We start from the raw sequence: 13,892 nt of genomic DNA, 5'->3' as shown, positions 1-13,892 counted from the left end.
TGGTCTCTTAACTTGGTCGGTTAAGGATTATCTCCTCGAAACTCAACTCCTCAAACCTCTAACGTTAACTTTACTGCGAAGTCTTAAAATTACCATTTGAATTATGCAACTATAATTCCTACACACGCTAGACTGGTAAAAATTTATCCGCACCGGATGTTTACACCAAACCAATAGATATATAACATGTGTCTTGCATATGGACTTCAATCATTTAACCATGATAAATTACATGTATTCTCTCTAATTAAATTAATTAACCATAGTGAGTTAATATAATTTGATGTAAACACCTGGTGTGGGTAAGTATTTACCCGCTAGACTTCATTTGGTCTAAAGATACCTAAATGAGAAGTAGTTAATTAAGGGAAGAGAATAATTAAGGTGAAAATTAAGAGACAGAAAAGCAAACAATACCATAAAACACGTAATTAGCCCATGTAACCACGTCTTAGCGAGAATTACTCGTACACTTCTTTATTAGTGGAGAACTGGAAATCTTACGTTCCATCTTAAACGAAACAATCCTAGATTCTAGAACTTCCTATTCAACCTTAACTGAGAAAACATCGGATGTTTTGCATCGGCGACGCAGAAGGAGATATAAACGATGACAAATGTTGTCAACAACACTCAAAACATCTCCTCTTCTGCTACTACTTCTGCAGTCACTACTTCCACTGGCGTCAGAAGCAACCCGAAAAACATCACAAGAGTTGCTTCCCGAGGCGGCGGCAGCGGTGGAAGTGGCGCAAATGGTTCGCAAGCTTGCGCTGCGTGCAAGTATCAACGCAGAAGATGTGCGCCTGACTGTCCGTTAGCACCTTATTTCCCAGCCGAAAGGCAGAAAGATTTTCTCAATGCCCACAAACTTTTCGGTGTTAGTAACATCTTGAAGGTCCTCAAAAATGTGCCTCCGTTTCAGAAAGAAAACGCTATGAAAGCATTAATCTTTGAGGCTAATATTCGTGCCGACGACCCTGTTGGAGGGTGTCATCGAGTTATCCAGAATTTGCATCGGCAAATTAATCTATATCAGTCACAATTGCAACTTGTTTATCACCAAATTGTGCGGGTCCAAGAGGCGGCTATCCGGGAACAGCAAAATTTTAATACAATGACTTCAGTTCGTGGAACTAATAGGAATTTGAATTTTGATATGTTGCCGCTGCATGGCCTTCATGGCTTCAACAGATCTAATTCTATTTGTCTGGGAGAAGCCGGATCAAGCAGTCAAATAGTAAAAGGAAAAGGAGTCGAGAGATTCAACAATGTTGAAGAATTTGAAGTTAAAACAATGATGACACATTCAAATAGCAAACAACCTCTGATTGAATCTGAGGATATCAAGCCATATTTTGGAAGTATTCATAATTTTAAAGGCAAAGGAGTAGCAACAGAATTAAGGTTTGTTACTTGGGTTTCTTGTTATATAATTTTTCTACTGTACTCTGAGATGCAAAAGAAAAACCAAAATTTCCAAGTGATGAGAACTAAAATCTTTAGATCTAATTTCGATTATGAGAATTCAAATTTTTAGACTTTAGTTTTTGATTAATTGTATCTAGGATATCAGTTTGAAATTTGGTAGTTATAACTATTATTCTTTCTTGTTGATATGGTAAAATCTCGTATTTTTTGTGAATGAGTATTCAATTGATCTACCTAGAATCTTCTACAAAAGAGGGCCAATATTTAAATTAAGGTTACAAATTGCATTCTTTTATTACTATTTGGCAATCAACCAAGACAGAAGAAAGCTCTCTTGAAAAGAGCCAAATGTTCTTAACGTAGCAATGCTCACTGTATTCTTTTCACATCAATTAACTTGTGATTTATAACTCTAGATATCTTAGTCATTAGAGAGTTTAATGGAAATTTAGAAAGCTACATTATTTTATTTCTTTAATTTTTATCAAGGGTTTAGTTGTATCCATATATATGTGGTTTTCTAGCTAATCCAAGTACGAACTCTAGATGAGGGTTTGTTTAGTCGTTACTGAAAAAATCATGTCACGTTGCTTTTGTAAATGCGTTATTAGCAACTTATAAAAATACTGAAATGATTGATTGATTTCATACAAATGGACTTATATAAAACTTTGCCTTTTTGCAGTGATGAAACAACAGTGTCAAAAGCAAGAATGAATTGAGGCAAGATGCTGCTTGCCTGCTTCTATGTTCGCTCAAGAACTGAAATTTTTGAAGCATTTGTATAACCTTTGAAAATAAAGTGTATCTTCTTGGTTGTCAGATTGTCATATTCTTATGCATATAGACATAGAGGTTTTTTTTTTTCCAACGGATACAATAGATTTTGTTCAAGTCATGTTTTATAGAATTTTTTGAATATTCTTACCTTTCTTAGATGTATCTTGTCATCTTTATGGTCACGAGTTTTGCACAGCACACTTGGTGGAAGATAATCTTTGACATCCAAAACACTCATTGAGAATTTTTGAAAGTATCTCCATTGAAAAAAACAGAAATAGGAATCGTCAAAATATATACTGACTGTTGAGATGAGAGAGTTTTGGTAGAAGTTGTATAAGTTTGTTGGGGAAAATTTATAATTTCAAAAATCGTCTAAATCCTTGACGATCTTGATGTCGAAGATTATGCATCTTTAGAGATTTTGGGCAGGGCTGAGGAAAATTATAATTTTCACCGAAATATTTGTGTCCGTAAATTAAACCTTTTTATTATGGCCAATGTATAGGGAAAAATTGATATTAATGACCAAATGATAATATGGCACGTGGAACCGAAGACAGTCGTAGGACAAATCAAGTAAGAAGTAAGGCCGGGGACTACAACCGTAGTTGGTATCGGGTAAATCTTAAACCCCGAATGGAGTATAGTCAATGGGAGCAGGTTGAATGCTTGTCACCAGATGACATTTAATGAAGAATATTCGCTAGTATTAAATAGGCAGCCGTTGTAGAAAATTTTGACATTCATGATTTGTTGTTACGCATTTATCAATCTTGTTTCCTAGGTATAGCTATAAATAGTGGCTTCAACAACCATTGTAGGAACACAAAATCTGTGGCAAAACTTATGTTACACTTTGTTCTCAAACCAAATAATACAACTTTACTCTCTGTCTGATATTGCTTACTTCTGCCCACGAAAGCATTGCTCCCGGAGTCATGTCTGTTATTTCCTTTCATTTAGATGTTAAAAGTTATTTTTAATTTAATTTATTTATCATTTTGGATCACATCAGTTCACTTGTCTATAAATCACGTAACAAATTCAACTATACCGTTTTATGGGTAAACAGTTTGGCGCTTACCGTAGGGCCTAAATAGCTGCGTAATTTTGAGTTGATCCTTGCATTTATTATTAACTCGTTTGATTCCTTGCTTCATAGCAAAAAATCGAAAAATGGCAGCAAACGATGCCAATATCGCACACAACGTTGAAGCGCACAAAAATTTGCTTCAACATGAAGATTCGATCAGTGACACCCACAACAAGGGGGGCATAGAAACTTCGGGTCCAGGCGGACAATATCCTCAATGTGTGCGGGAAACGACTCTCGATGACGCTGAGAATAAGCATGTTGCGGGGACGGTTAGGATCTTGAGAGAGAAACAAAAGTCAATCATGGGCCATCTCTCAAGGCAAGATCAGATCATGAAGGAACTAAAGTAGGCGCTATCAGGCACTTCCAACAAAGCAAAGGAGAGAGGCGTAATTCCTCCCGGCGTTTCTGAAAGTCAAACGGTTTAAAGGGCTCACAATAACACCCTAAGGGGTGAGGTTGGCTTCGACGAAGCCGGGGGGACCGAACTCATAAGATTCATGAGGGAAATGAACGAGTAGATGGATCAAAAACATGAAGGAGTCCCACGCCCGAATGGATCAGATTCCAGGTGCACCACCAGTTTTGAAAGGTCCTATGACGACCCGGTCAGTCGTCTCATGAGTTGCCACTCCATTTCTTCCATTTCTGCTTCTTATTGTTTTGTTTATCGGTTCTATATGTGATCAGGTTGGTTGGCTCAGATTCGGAAAGAATTTGGTAAGGTTTGAGACACTTAGTCTCTTTTGAGGAAGCTTAAGTTGAAAAAGTCAACCGGATGTTGACTTATATGTTAGAGGGCTCGGATGTAACTTTCGATGGTTCGGTTAGCTTCGGGAGGTGATTTGGGACTTAGGAGCGTGATCGAAATGAGTTTTGGAGGTCCGGAGTAGATTTAGGCTTGAATTGGCGAAATTGGATTTTTGGCGATTTCCGGTTGATAGGTGAGATTTTGATATAGGGGTCGGAATGGAATTCCGAGAGTTGCAGTAGTTCTATTGTGTCATTTGGGATGAGTGTACAAAATTTCAGGTCATTCAGACGTGGTTTGGTTTGGTTGGGTTTTTTTATCAAAAGCGTAATTTAGAAGATTTTGGAATTCTTAGGCTTGAATTTGATCAGAATTTGGTGTTTGGATGTTTTTTTTAGCGTTCCGAAGGTTGGAACAAGTTTAAATGAGGTTATGGGATATGTTGGTATGTTTGGTTGAGGTCTCAGGGGCCTCGGGTGAGTTTCAAGTGGTCAATCGGACCATTTCATGATGTTTGGAATTGCAGAAATTGCTTATCAGTGTTGCAGAGAAAATGGCCTTCGCGTTCGCGAGTAGGCCCTCGCGTTCGTGAAGGGTTAGCTGGTGAAGGCTAAAATTTTAGCCTTCACGTTCGCGAGGAAGGCTCCGCATTCGCGAAGGGTTGGGTGATTAGTCATTGCATTCGCGTGAAGGGGACCGCGTTCGCGTAGAGGAAATTGGTCAGCTAGGGTTTGAGATGTTTTGTTCATCGCGTTCGCGTGTGAGGGAGCGCGTTCGCGAAGAGTTGTCTGAGGAACCATCGCGTACACGATGGGCAGGTCACAATCGCAAAGAGTAATTTTTGGTCAAAGTTACTTTGTGCTTCGCGAATGCGAGGCATTGACCACGTTCGCGAAGAAGGATTTTAGACCCGGGCAAAATGTTTAAATGGTCATCTTGTCCGCGATTTTGGGATTTATTTTCACCATTGTTGAGCATTTTTGGAGCTTTTTGAAGAGGATTGAAGAGGAATTCAAGGAGAATCACTTGGAGGTACGATTCATGGACTTAAAACTCGATTCTAATGTGAAATCTACCTAATTAATCATGAAAATTAAGCCTAAAATGGAAAAACTAAGGCTTGAAATTGGAGACCTAGAAATTGGGATTTGAGGGAATATTTGTGGTTAGATTTTGATGCTTTTGGTATGTATGAACTCGGGGAGTGATAAGGAATCCATTGGTGTAATTTTTAAGGGAATCCGAGACGTGGGCCCAGTGGTCGGGTTTTGGTAATTTTGAAATTTATGTTGTAAATTGAATATTTTCGCTTGGGCTTCGTTCCCTTAGCATATTTTGATGTCGTGATTATGATTTTGGATAAATTCGACCTGAGTGGAGGCCGATTCGAGGGGCAAAGGCGTCGCAGGCTAGAGTTTGGACCGGATTGAGGTGAGTAATGATTATAAATGATGTCCTGAGGGTATGAAACCCCGGATTGCACATCGTTGTGCTATATTGAGGTGACGCACATGCTAGATGACGAGTGTGGGGTCGTGCACTATTAGGGATTGTGACTTAGTCTGTCCCGAATGATTGTTTTACCTCGAAGTTGACTGAAAACTATTTGATATCATCATGTTTTGGGCTGAATGCCATATTTGGGCTTCGTGCCAACTATTTGAACCCTTAGGGGATTTATATTGATATTTCCTCACTGTTTTGACTTTATACTTGAACTCAGTTATGCTATATTCTACAGTTTTTCATAACTCAGCCATGTTTACTCTGCTTTAACACTTAAGTGATATTTTAAATGATATTTTGGGCTGAGCAGTATGTTTTACTGTTGCCCGAGCGGCTGTGAGATTTGGACTGAGTAAGGCCGAGGGCCTATGTTGTGAGGAAACACCTGATTTTGATTATGAGATCGAGGGCCTGAGATATGTACGCCACGAGGTGGCTTGTTGATATGAGGCCGAGGGCCTAGTGATGATGCCACGAGATGGCTTGATATTGCGCTTGGGCCGTAAGAGGCCCCTCCAGGAGTCTGCACACCCCTAGTGAGCGCGGGTACCCATTGTGATGTAAGATATAGCCCGAGGGGCTAGTATTGTTCTGAGATATTGCCCGAGGGGCGGATTTGTTGATATTGTGACCAAGGAGCAAACCTTTATGTGTTTATCTTTCTTATTTGTCTGTCGTTTAGCTGTTTAATTATTGCATAGGCATTTCATGAAGTTAAATTGAACTTATATGATTTTATATATCTTTACTGAATCACTGCTTTTACCTCTTTTACTGCTTCATTATAGCCTGTAATGTGTCTTACGTGTTTTCATACTTCTCAGTCGTTTATTTATGATTATTACTCACTGAGTTGGAGTACTCACTTTACTCCCTGCACCCCATGTGCAGATTCAGGCGTTGCTGATCCTGCCAGCGCGAGTTGAGAGCTTCCGGCAGACTTCGGAGTCCACGAGGTAGCTGTTTGACGTCCGCAGACCCATGTTTCTCCCCCTTTATCTCATTTCTTTCTTTTTATCATTTGTTCTACAATAGTTTAGTAGGCATTTCAGATTTGTAGCGTATTGTTAGATGCTCATGACTAGTGATACCCCGACATCGGGCTGTGTTGGGTTTATTTTCCGCAAACTGTTTAGTTAAATGTTCACCTTTGGATTATTTATCATGTTTAAGACTTGAATCTTATTTTTTAACTGCTTAAAATTGAAATGGAAATGTCAGCTGGCCTTGTCTTCACCAGAGGCACCATCACGACCGGGTCCTTGTTTGAGGTCGTGACAGGTCCAGATTCGAAGAAGTACACCGAGTTTCCATTTAAGCCAAGCGTAACACTAGAATTGATTCCAAAATAGTTCAAAATATCGGATTTACCAAAATACGATGGGACTTCAGACCCTCAGAAGAAGATCACAACTTATACAATGACGGTAAAAGGAAACGACTTGTCCCAACATGAGATTGAGTCGGTTCTGCTGAAGAAATTCGGAAAACCCCTCACAAAAGGGGCATTGACACTCAATAGTATCACGACCCAAAATTTAATCAGTCGTGATGGCACCTAACCAAACCTGCTAGATAAGTCAATTAACAATAAATAACAATATAATGATAATGTTAAGAGTCAAAAATAAAATAACTGAATTTTATACAATTCCCACATGACTGGTAGTATAAATCATGAGCTTCTAAGACTTAGAGTTTACAAAACTAGTATAAAATAAATACATCATCTGTTCGAAACGTATATAAACAGATTTATAAATCTAAAGCTACCAAGAATAAGAGGTAGCTATAACAGAAAGCAAGTACATTTTCAATGCCAGCTCCCGCCATTCGCAGCTATATCACCTTCTACTTATTTATGCAAGGCGCAAAAGTTTCGTACAAGTACAACCGACTCCATTTACTCAATAAATAACAAACTTAACCTTAGATTGAAAGCAGTGATGAGCTTGGACAACGGTCAAAGACTAACACAATAGCAAAGAAAAACTCATAACAATATAATAAAAGCAACAAAAATAATAACTCAAAGATATGATGCTTAGCTCGTTCACAGTTATTGAAAAGTAGACATGATTTTCATTAAAACCCAAATCTTTCACCGAAATCACCAAAGTATGAGTAAATCAAAACATTGTAGTTTTTTTCAAAAACTTTCAATAACAGATAAGATATTTAATTCTCAGATAGCACGAGGAGAGTTGTAACGACCCAACTAGTTGTTTAGAATAATTTCGTCCGGTTAGGCAGTTTGAGGTCACAAGCAGCTTCATATTATATGTATCGACTTGCATGCATGGTTGGATTCTGCTTCCGGATGAATCGGAGTCGAATTAGAAGAAGGAATCCAGTTTTGGAAGCCTAAGCGGTAAGAGTTTAACCGAAATTTGACTTTTGAGTAAATGACCTCAGAATCGGGATTCAAAGGTTCCAACAGATTTGTATGATGATTTTGGACTTGGGCGTATGTCTGGATCGGGTTTTGGAAGATCCGGAAATATTTTGGCACCTATTGTGGAAGTTAGCATTTTTGGAAGAATTTCATAAATTTGGGTTGAAGTGCATTTCATTATTATCGATGTCCGTTTGGGATTCCGAGTTTGGGAATAGCTCCATATGGTGATTCTGGTGTTGGGAGCGCGATCGGAAGTGAATTCAGAGGTCCGTTAGTCATTTTGGAGTCATTTGGCTAAAGTTGGAAATTTGAAGGTTTTTGAGAAGTTTGACCGGAAGTGGACTTTTTTATATCGAGGTCAGATTCTGATTTTGGAAGTTGGAGTAGGTCCGTAATGTCGAATATGACTTGTGTGCAAAATTTGAGGTCAATCGGACTTGATTTGATAGGTTTAAACATCGAGAGTAGAAGTTTAAAAATTTAAAGTTCATTAAGCTTGAATTGGAGTACGATTCATGATTTTAGCATTGTTTAACGTGATTTGAGTCTTCAAGCAGGTCCGTGTTATGTTATGGGACTGAGTTGTGTTATTGGACGGGGTCCCGGGGGCCTCGACTGTGTTTCGGTTGTATTGCGCTCTTATTTGATGTTTTAACGTCATTTCATTGGGAATAAAGGGTACCACATTAAGAAAATAATCTCCAAATTCAGTTTTTATTAAATCATTAGATCCGTATCGTAATTACGGACCCATAACAAAAGGATCATCGAATTTGGACATAATATGAGAAAGTTATGCTCATTTTTGTTTAGGGAAAAACTGTTGCTTCTGTTATGGTCGCAATTGCAAACATTTCTATCGCAATTGCGAACTTTTTGTCGCAAATGCGACCTTTTCCAGCCCTTCCTTGTTCGCAATTGCGAAGGCTTTCTTCGCTTTTGCGAGGGTTGCAATTACGAACTGTGGATCACAAATGCGACATCTGCAGTTTGTTTTCAGCTGTGTAACTCGGAATTTTGCTTTATTTTATCATATTTTGAACCCTAAGTCCAAGAATGGGCGATTTTGAGAGAAGCTTTTCATACCAAATCATTGGTTAAGTGTCTCTAATCTATATTTTGTGATCATATATTAGATTTAACATCAAATTCATGAGAATCTAATGGAAAATTTGGGGGAAATTGTGAAATCTTTTAAAAATGTAAAATGATGATTTGAAGGACCAAATGGTATCGGAATTGGATAATTCTTTTATGGGTGAACTCGTATAGGAATGGGTATTCAGTTTTTGTTAATTTTGTCGGGTTCCGAAGTGCGGGCTCGGGGAGTTGAGTTTTGTTGACTTTTTGCAAATTGTGTAAGAATCATAGTTTTGTTAATTGAAATTGTTTCCTCTTGCATTGTTTGATGTATTCAAGTTATTTTTGGCTAGATTGAGCCGAGCGTTGATTAAAATTTAAAGGAAAAGCTAAATTGAGTATTGAATTGGCCGGATTGAGGTAAGTATCTTGCCTAACCTTGTGTGGAGGACTTTCCCTTAGGATTTGAGTCTTCTATACTAATTGTAGTCCGTGCATGCGAGGTAACGAGTGTGTGCTCGGACTTATTTATGGAAAATTCACCTTTAGGGTTCTTAGGTCCTTATGTTCAATAAGTGAGAAATTTTTCGATATGATTGGATTTTCTAATTGGTTGTTTTACCTCTATATTCTCCATACGATATTGTCAACTTTCCTCTAACTCTTACTTGTTACTTGCCCCTTATTTGCCTTAATTGAAGTGATTGTTCTCCTTATTGTTTTGTTATCTCTTAATTGTGAACCCCTCTATGACTCCGTGCATATATGCTATATGTCCAAATTGTTGGTGTTGCCGGTGTAGTTATCACGTGCCTTATATGTCTTGTTGTTTGTAAAGGTTGTTGTGCTTCTTGGTTTTTCGTGACTCTTTTATTGTCGTGTACTCATACCCTTGGTGGTAGAAATCCTTGTGTTCGGGTTGATGAGTTGTTGTTGTTGTTGATTTTAAACTATGTTTGGTTGTTGATATGTTGAGGAGGAATAAAGGAGAACTGATGTTGTCTGGTGGGATCGGTTGCACGCTGCAACAAAGAGTAATAAGGGAGGACTGGTGGGATCGGGTTGCACGCTGCAACGAGGAGTAATAAGGGTGAATGATCATGTTGTTACTGATATGGTGACATAAATACTATTTTACTCTTATTGTAATTGATAAGGAGGAATAAGGGAGGATCGGTGGGATCGGGTTGCACGACGCAACAAATATATACTATTTACTTTATTGTAATTGTTGAGGAGGAATAAGGGAGGATTGGTGGGATCGGGATGCGCGCCGTATCAATATATATATGCGCTTATGTATTCTCAATATAGATATATGCTTATGCATTTCTTTTTGATTGTACAAGTTATCCGATGGTTTTACATTTTATTTAGGATTTGGTTATAGCTGAATACTGAGAAGATCCTAGTCTGCTTATTTAAGACTTGCTAATTTGTATTTCGCGTTTCACTGAGTTGTGAAGATCGGGTTATTGGCACTGAGTTATTGACTTGCCGTTGTTCCTTGATTTCTTATCTTGAAACTATTACTCTCGTGAATTAATTTTCAAAGTAAATTTATTACGTTGAAACATTTTTCTCCTGTCCCGTTGAGTTATTAGTAATATCGTGATTAAAAATAAAAAAAAATTATACTACAATGTGTGTGTGTGTGTGTGTGTGTGTGTGTGTATATATATATATATATATATATATATATATATATATATATATATATATATATATATATATATATATATATATATATATATATATATATATATGTATGAGGTTGTATTTTATTTAAAAAGGAATTTCTACTAAGTTTTAATTTATTAAATCTCATGTTAAAGATAACAATTCATTCGATGTTGTACTTTAATTGGAAAGGGAACTTTTTTTATTTAAATGAATTCTAAAAATAACTTCATTTCTTACTGATTTCCTAATTGTTTTAGAAGTTGTACTCTACTTTATGTTATGTAAATGAGACTCATTGAATATCTTAATTGTATTGGTTATGGACCATATGTACTGAATAACATGAGGATGTTGTTGTGCAAGTGAGATAGTAATATGTGGGCACAAGGTGCTGGGTATGCTAAAGGTTTTGAAAATTAAGATTATGATATGAGACATCGAGTTCTGAGATGGTCGAAATTGTGCATCAGAAATGATATGATTGATTGAGGTGACACTGCTTTCCTTATTTGAGTATATTTTACTTGTTTGTGTCCCAACTATGTTAGTGTTGATTTACTTGGTTATCTTTCGTTTCCATCCGTGTTTTGCATTTATTGTTTCTACTGTTTGTAGTTTGATTTCTCCCTGCTATTGATATTACTTTGTTATCTTATTCTTGATATTTTATTATCATATCCTATTCATCTCATTTGACCAGTAGGTGTCTTGACTGTTCTTCGTCACTACCCCACCGAGGTTAGTCTTGATACTTACTGGGCACCGCCGTGGTGTGCTCATACTACACTTCTGTACATTTTTGTGTACAGATCCAGGTATTGATCGATAGTAGTTGTGCGGGTCATCGCGGTAGAGACTCAAGGTAAACCTGTTGTTGTGTCGCATGCCTCGGGGTCACCTTCGTTGTATTTACTTTCATTGGTTCCTTCTTGTTCTGGAACAGTGTCGTATTTATTTTGTATAACTACTCCTAGAAAGGCTTATGACTTGTACCACCAGTTTTGGGGAATTGAAATTGTTCAGAGTTATTTAATGTAAGTTGGTAAATATCAATGTTATTTCAGTTAATGTTAGGCTTACCTAGTTTAGAGACTAGGTGTCATCATGACTCCTTCGGAGGGATTTTGGGTCGTGACAAGTTGGTATTAGAGCTCTAGGTTCATAGGTGCTATGAGTCATAAGCAGGTTTAGTAGAGTCTTGCGGATCGGTACAGAGACGTATGTACTTATCTTCGAGAGGCTACAGAACTGTTAGGAAATTCCATTTCTTTCATTCCTTATCGTGCGATATTGATTCAGCTCAAAGTATATTATTTATGTTCTTTACATCCACTAGTGTATAACATTGCGCTCTCAGTGTTCGCTAGGCGCCAGTAGTTCGTGATGCTACAAACGGGTTACCAGTGAGTCAGGGATGCTCAGACATTGTCTCAATGTGTTGTCCAGACTGAAGATACAGAGGTATTGAGAGACTATTAAATTGTTCATATGGAGGCACAACGGTTTCCGACATTTGGTTGACGAGTGCAAGCTTGATAAGGTTTAGTTGGTTGACTAGTCGTCGAGATTACGACAAGGTCACGAGGTGGACATTGATTGAGGATAGTTGGTGGTCTTAGAATACCTTAGGATTTGTGTTGTTTGAGCTGTGAAGGTTAGTTTTGCGTATTCATCATATGATGTTTTCTATGGCTTTGTGCCAAATGGAGGAGTATGATAGCGGCATTCAGATTGCAGAGTCAGATTTACATCTGTTTTGGGCCGGATGTATGTGTATATATGGTATTGGTAGGTTCCCAGATTTTGTGTATGACCAAGGTCTGAGATCTTGCACAAGATGATGTTAGGGCTTACAATATTTCTACATCATTAATAGATCTACATTTCGGCATCAAAGGGAGTCGGAGGGACAACTTCAGATTCATAGGAGGTCTATTCAGCGTGGGTATAGTGGTTGCGGTAGAACATGGTGCTTCAGAGGAAATGTGGTGGTTTATGAGCTTCTGGGCTACGTGGTTCGTGTTAAGATCATCTGTATTTGGGGCTTTATTTGGGATTATTGCATATCGGTTATCCAAAGAAATGGGCCAGCTCCGTGGTGTTGGGTCAGCATGGCAATGGAAGTAGTTGGTCCTTTTAAATAGGAATTCTCTACTGGCATTTATGGCAGCACAATTGGAATGGACAGTTTATGTGACTCGGTTGAGTTGGGGAGGTGCAGTCCTGATGGCTTAGTTGTGTGCGGGCAGATCTTGGAGGGTTCTCGATGGTTTGACAATGACTTAAGTTGGGTGTCTACTAAGGACATAAGGAATATGTGGTACATTACGATTTTCTCCTGAATCAGTATCTGAAATTAATAGAGTGTTGGCATAGTTGGCTATCATATGTGAAGAGTGTGCATTTTCGGAAAGGACCTTGAGTTTTGGTTTGCGGTGCATGGCTAGTAGCATGGTGATTACTTGGTTTTGAGGCTTTCGAGGTTCATGTTTTGTTACGCGGCCAAAATATTCTATATGAGTGGTTCAGCAAAATGAAAGGGTGTGAGTGATGTATCAGCCATTTGATTTGCGTAATTGAGTTCGGGTATGGAAATTTTGGAATTCCTGAGGTTTTAGGGCTAGATGCCCTCATATGTGGACTATTTCTTATTTCCGGATTATGAAGAAATGTTGAGAATGGGATAATTAATAGCATGTATTATCGATAGGTTTCTGTGGATCTTTTTGAAGAATATTTATCTAATTGGGAAGGATTAGGATTTGGTTGGGGACTATTTGGAAGATCAACGAGAATATGTATTTTGTATCAGATCAAGTTTGTGTGCTTCTGTGACAGTCATTTTGGTTATGTTATCAGGCAGAATGAATATTATTTGTGCCCCTAGCCTATGTTATGTGCTACTATTTTATGTTGTGTTAGGCGGTGAGGTTGTATGATTATTCCCCACGCATATTGTAATTCTATTCAGGCCATATGGCGATGCGGGTGAGATAGCCCTCGTAGTGTTAATTTGCTCATTGCACCTTATATATTCTTGCTTCTCTCATACTTCATTTCTTTTATTCATTGTTCCCACAGTTGTACTTGTGCACTCTATTGTGCTTGATATCAGTATTCATATGATCAGTGAATACGAGCATTTTGGCTTGATGAGTATCTAG

General features: G+C 38.0%; 1 protein-coding gene across 1 annotated transcript; it reads left to right on the top strand.

The window, feature by feature from the left end:
* The first annotated feature begins 540 nt into the window (after window positions 1-540).
* Window positions 541-12,855, top strand: LOC142162712 (uncharacterized). The gene is made up of 3 exons (XM_075219301.1): window positions 541-1,407; window positions 12,383-12,495; window positions 12,605-12,855. Exons 1-3 carry the CDS (start codon window positions 611-613, stop codon window positions 12,853-12,855), a joined length of 1,161 nt encoding a protein of 386 aa, XP_075075402.1. The 5' UTR covers window positions 541-610.
* Window positions 12,856-13,892: the final 1,037 nt, after the last annotated feature.

The sequence above is a fragment of the Nicotiana tabacum genome, chromosome 1 (genome assembly GCF_000715075.1).
Source record: "Nicotiana tabacum cultivar K326 chromosome 1, ASM71507v2, whole genome shotgun sequence".
Taxonomy (NCBI): Eukaryota; Viridiplantae; Streptophyta; class Magnoliopsida; order Solanales; family Solanaceae; genus Nicotiana; species Nicotiana tabacum.
The sequence above is the reverse complement of the archived record's forward strand: the minus strand, read 5'-3'. Positions and strand labels throughout refer to the sequence as shown.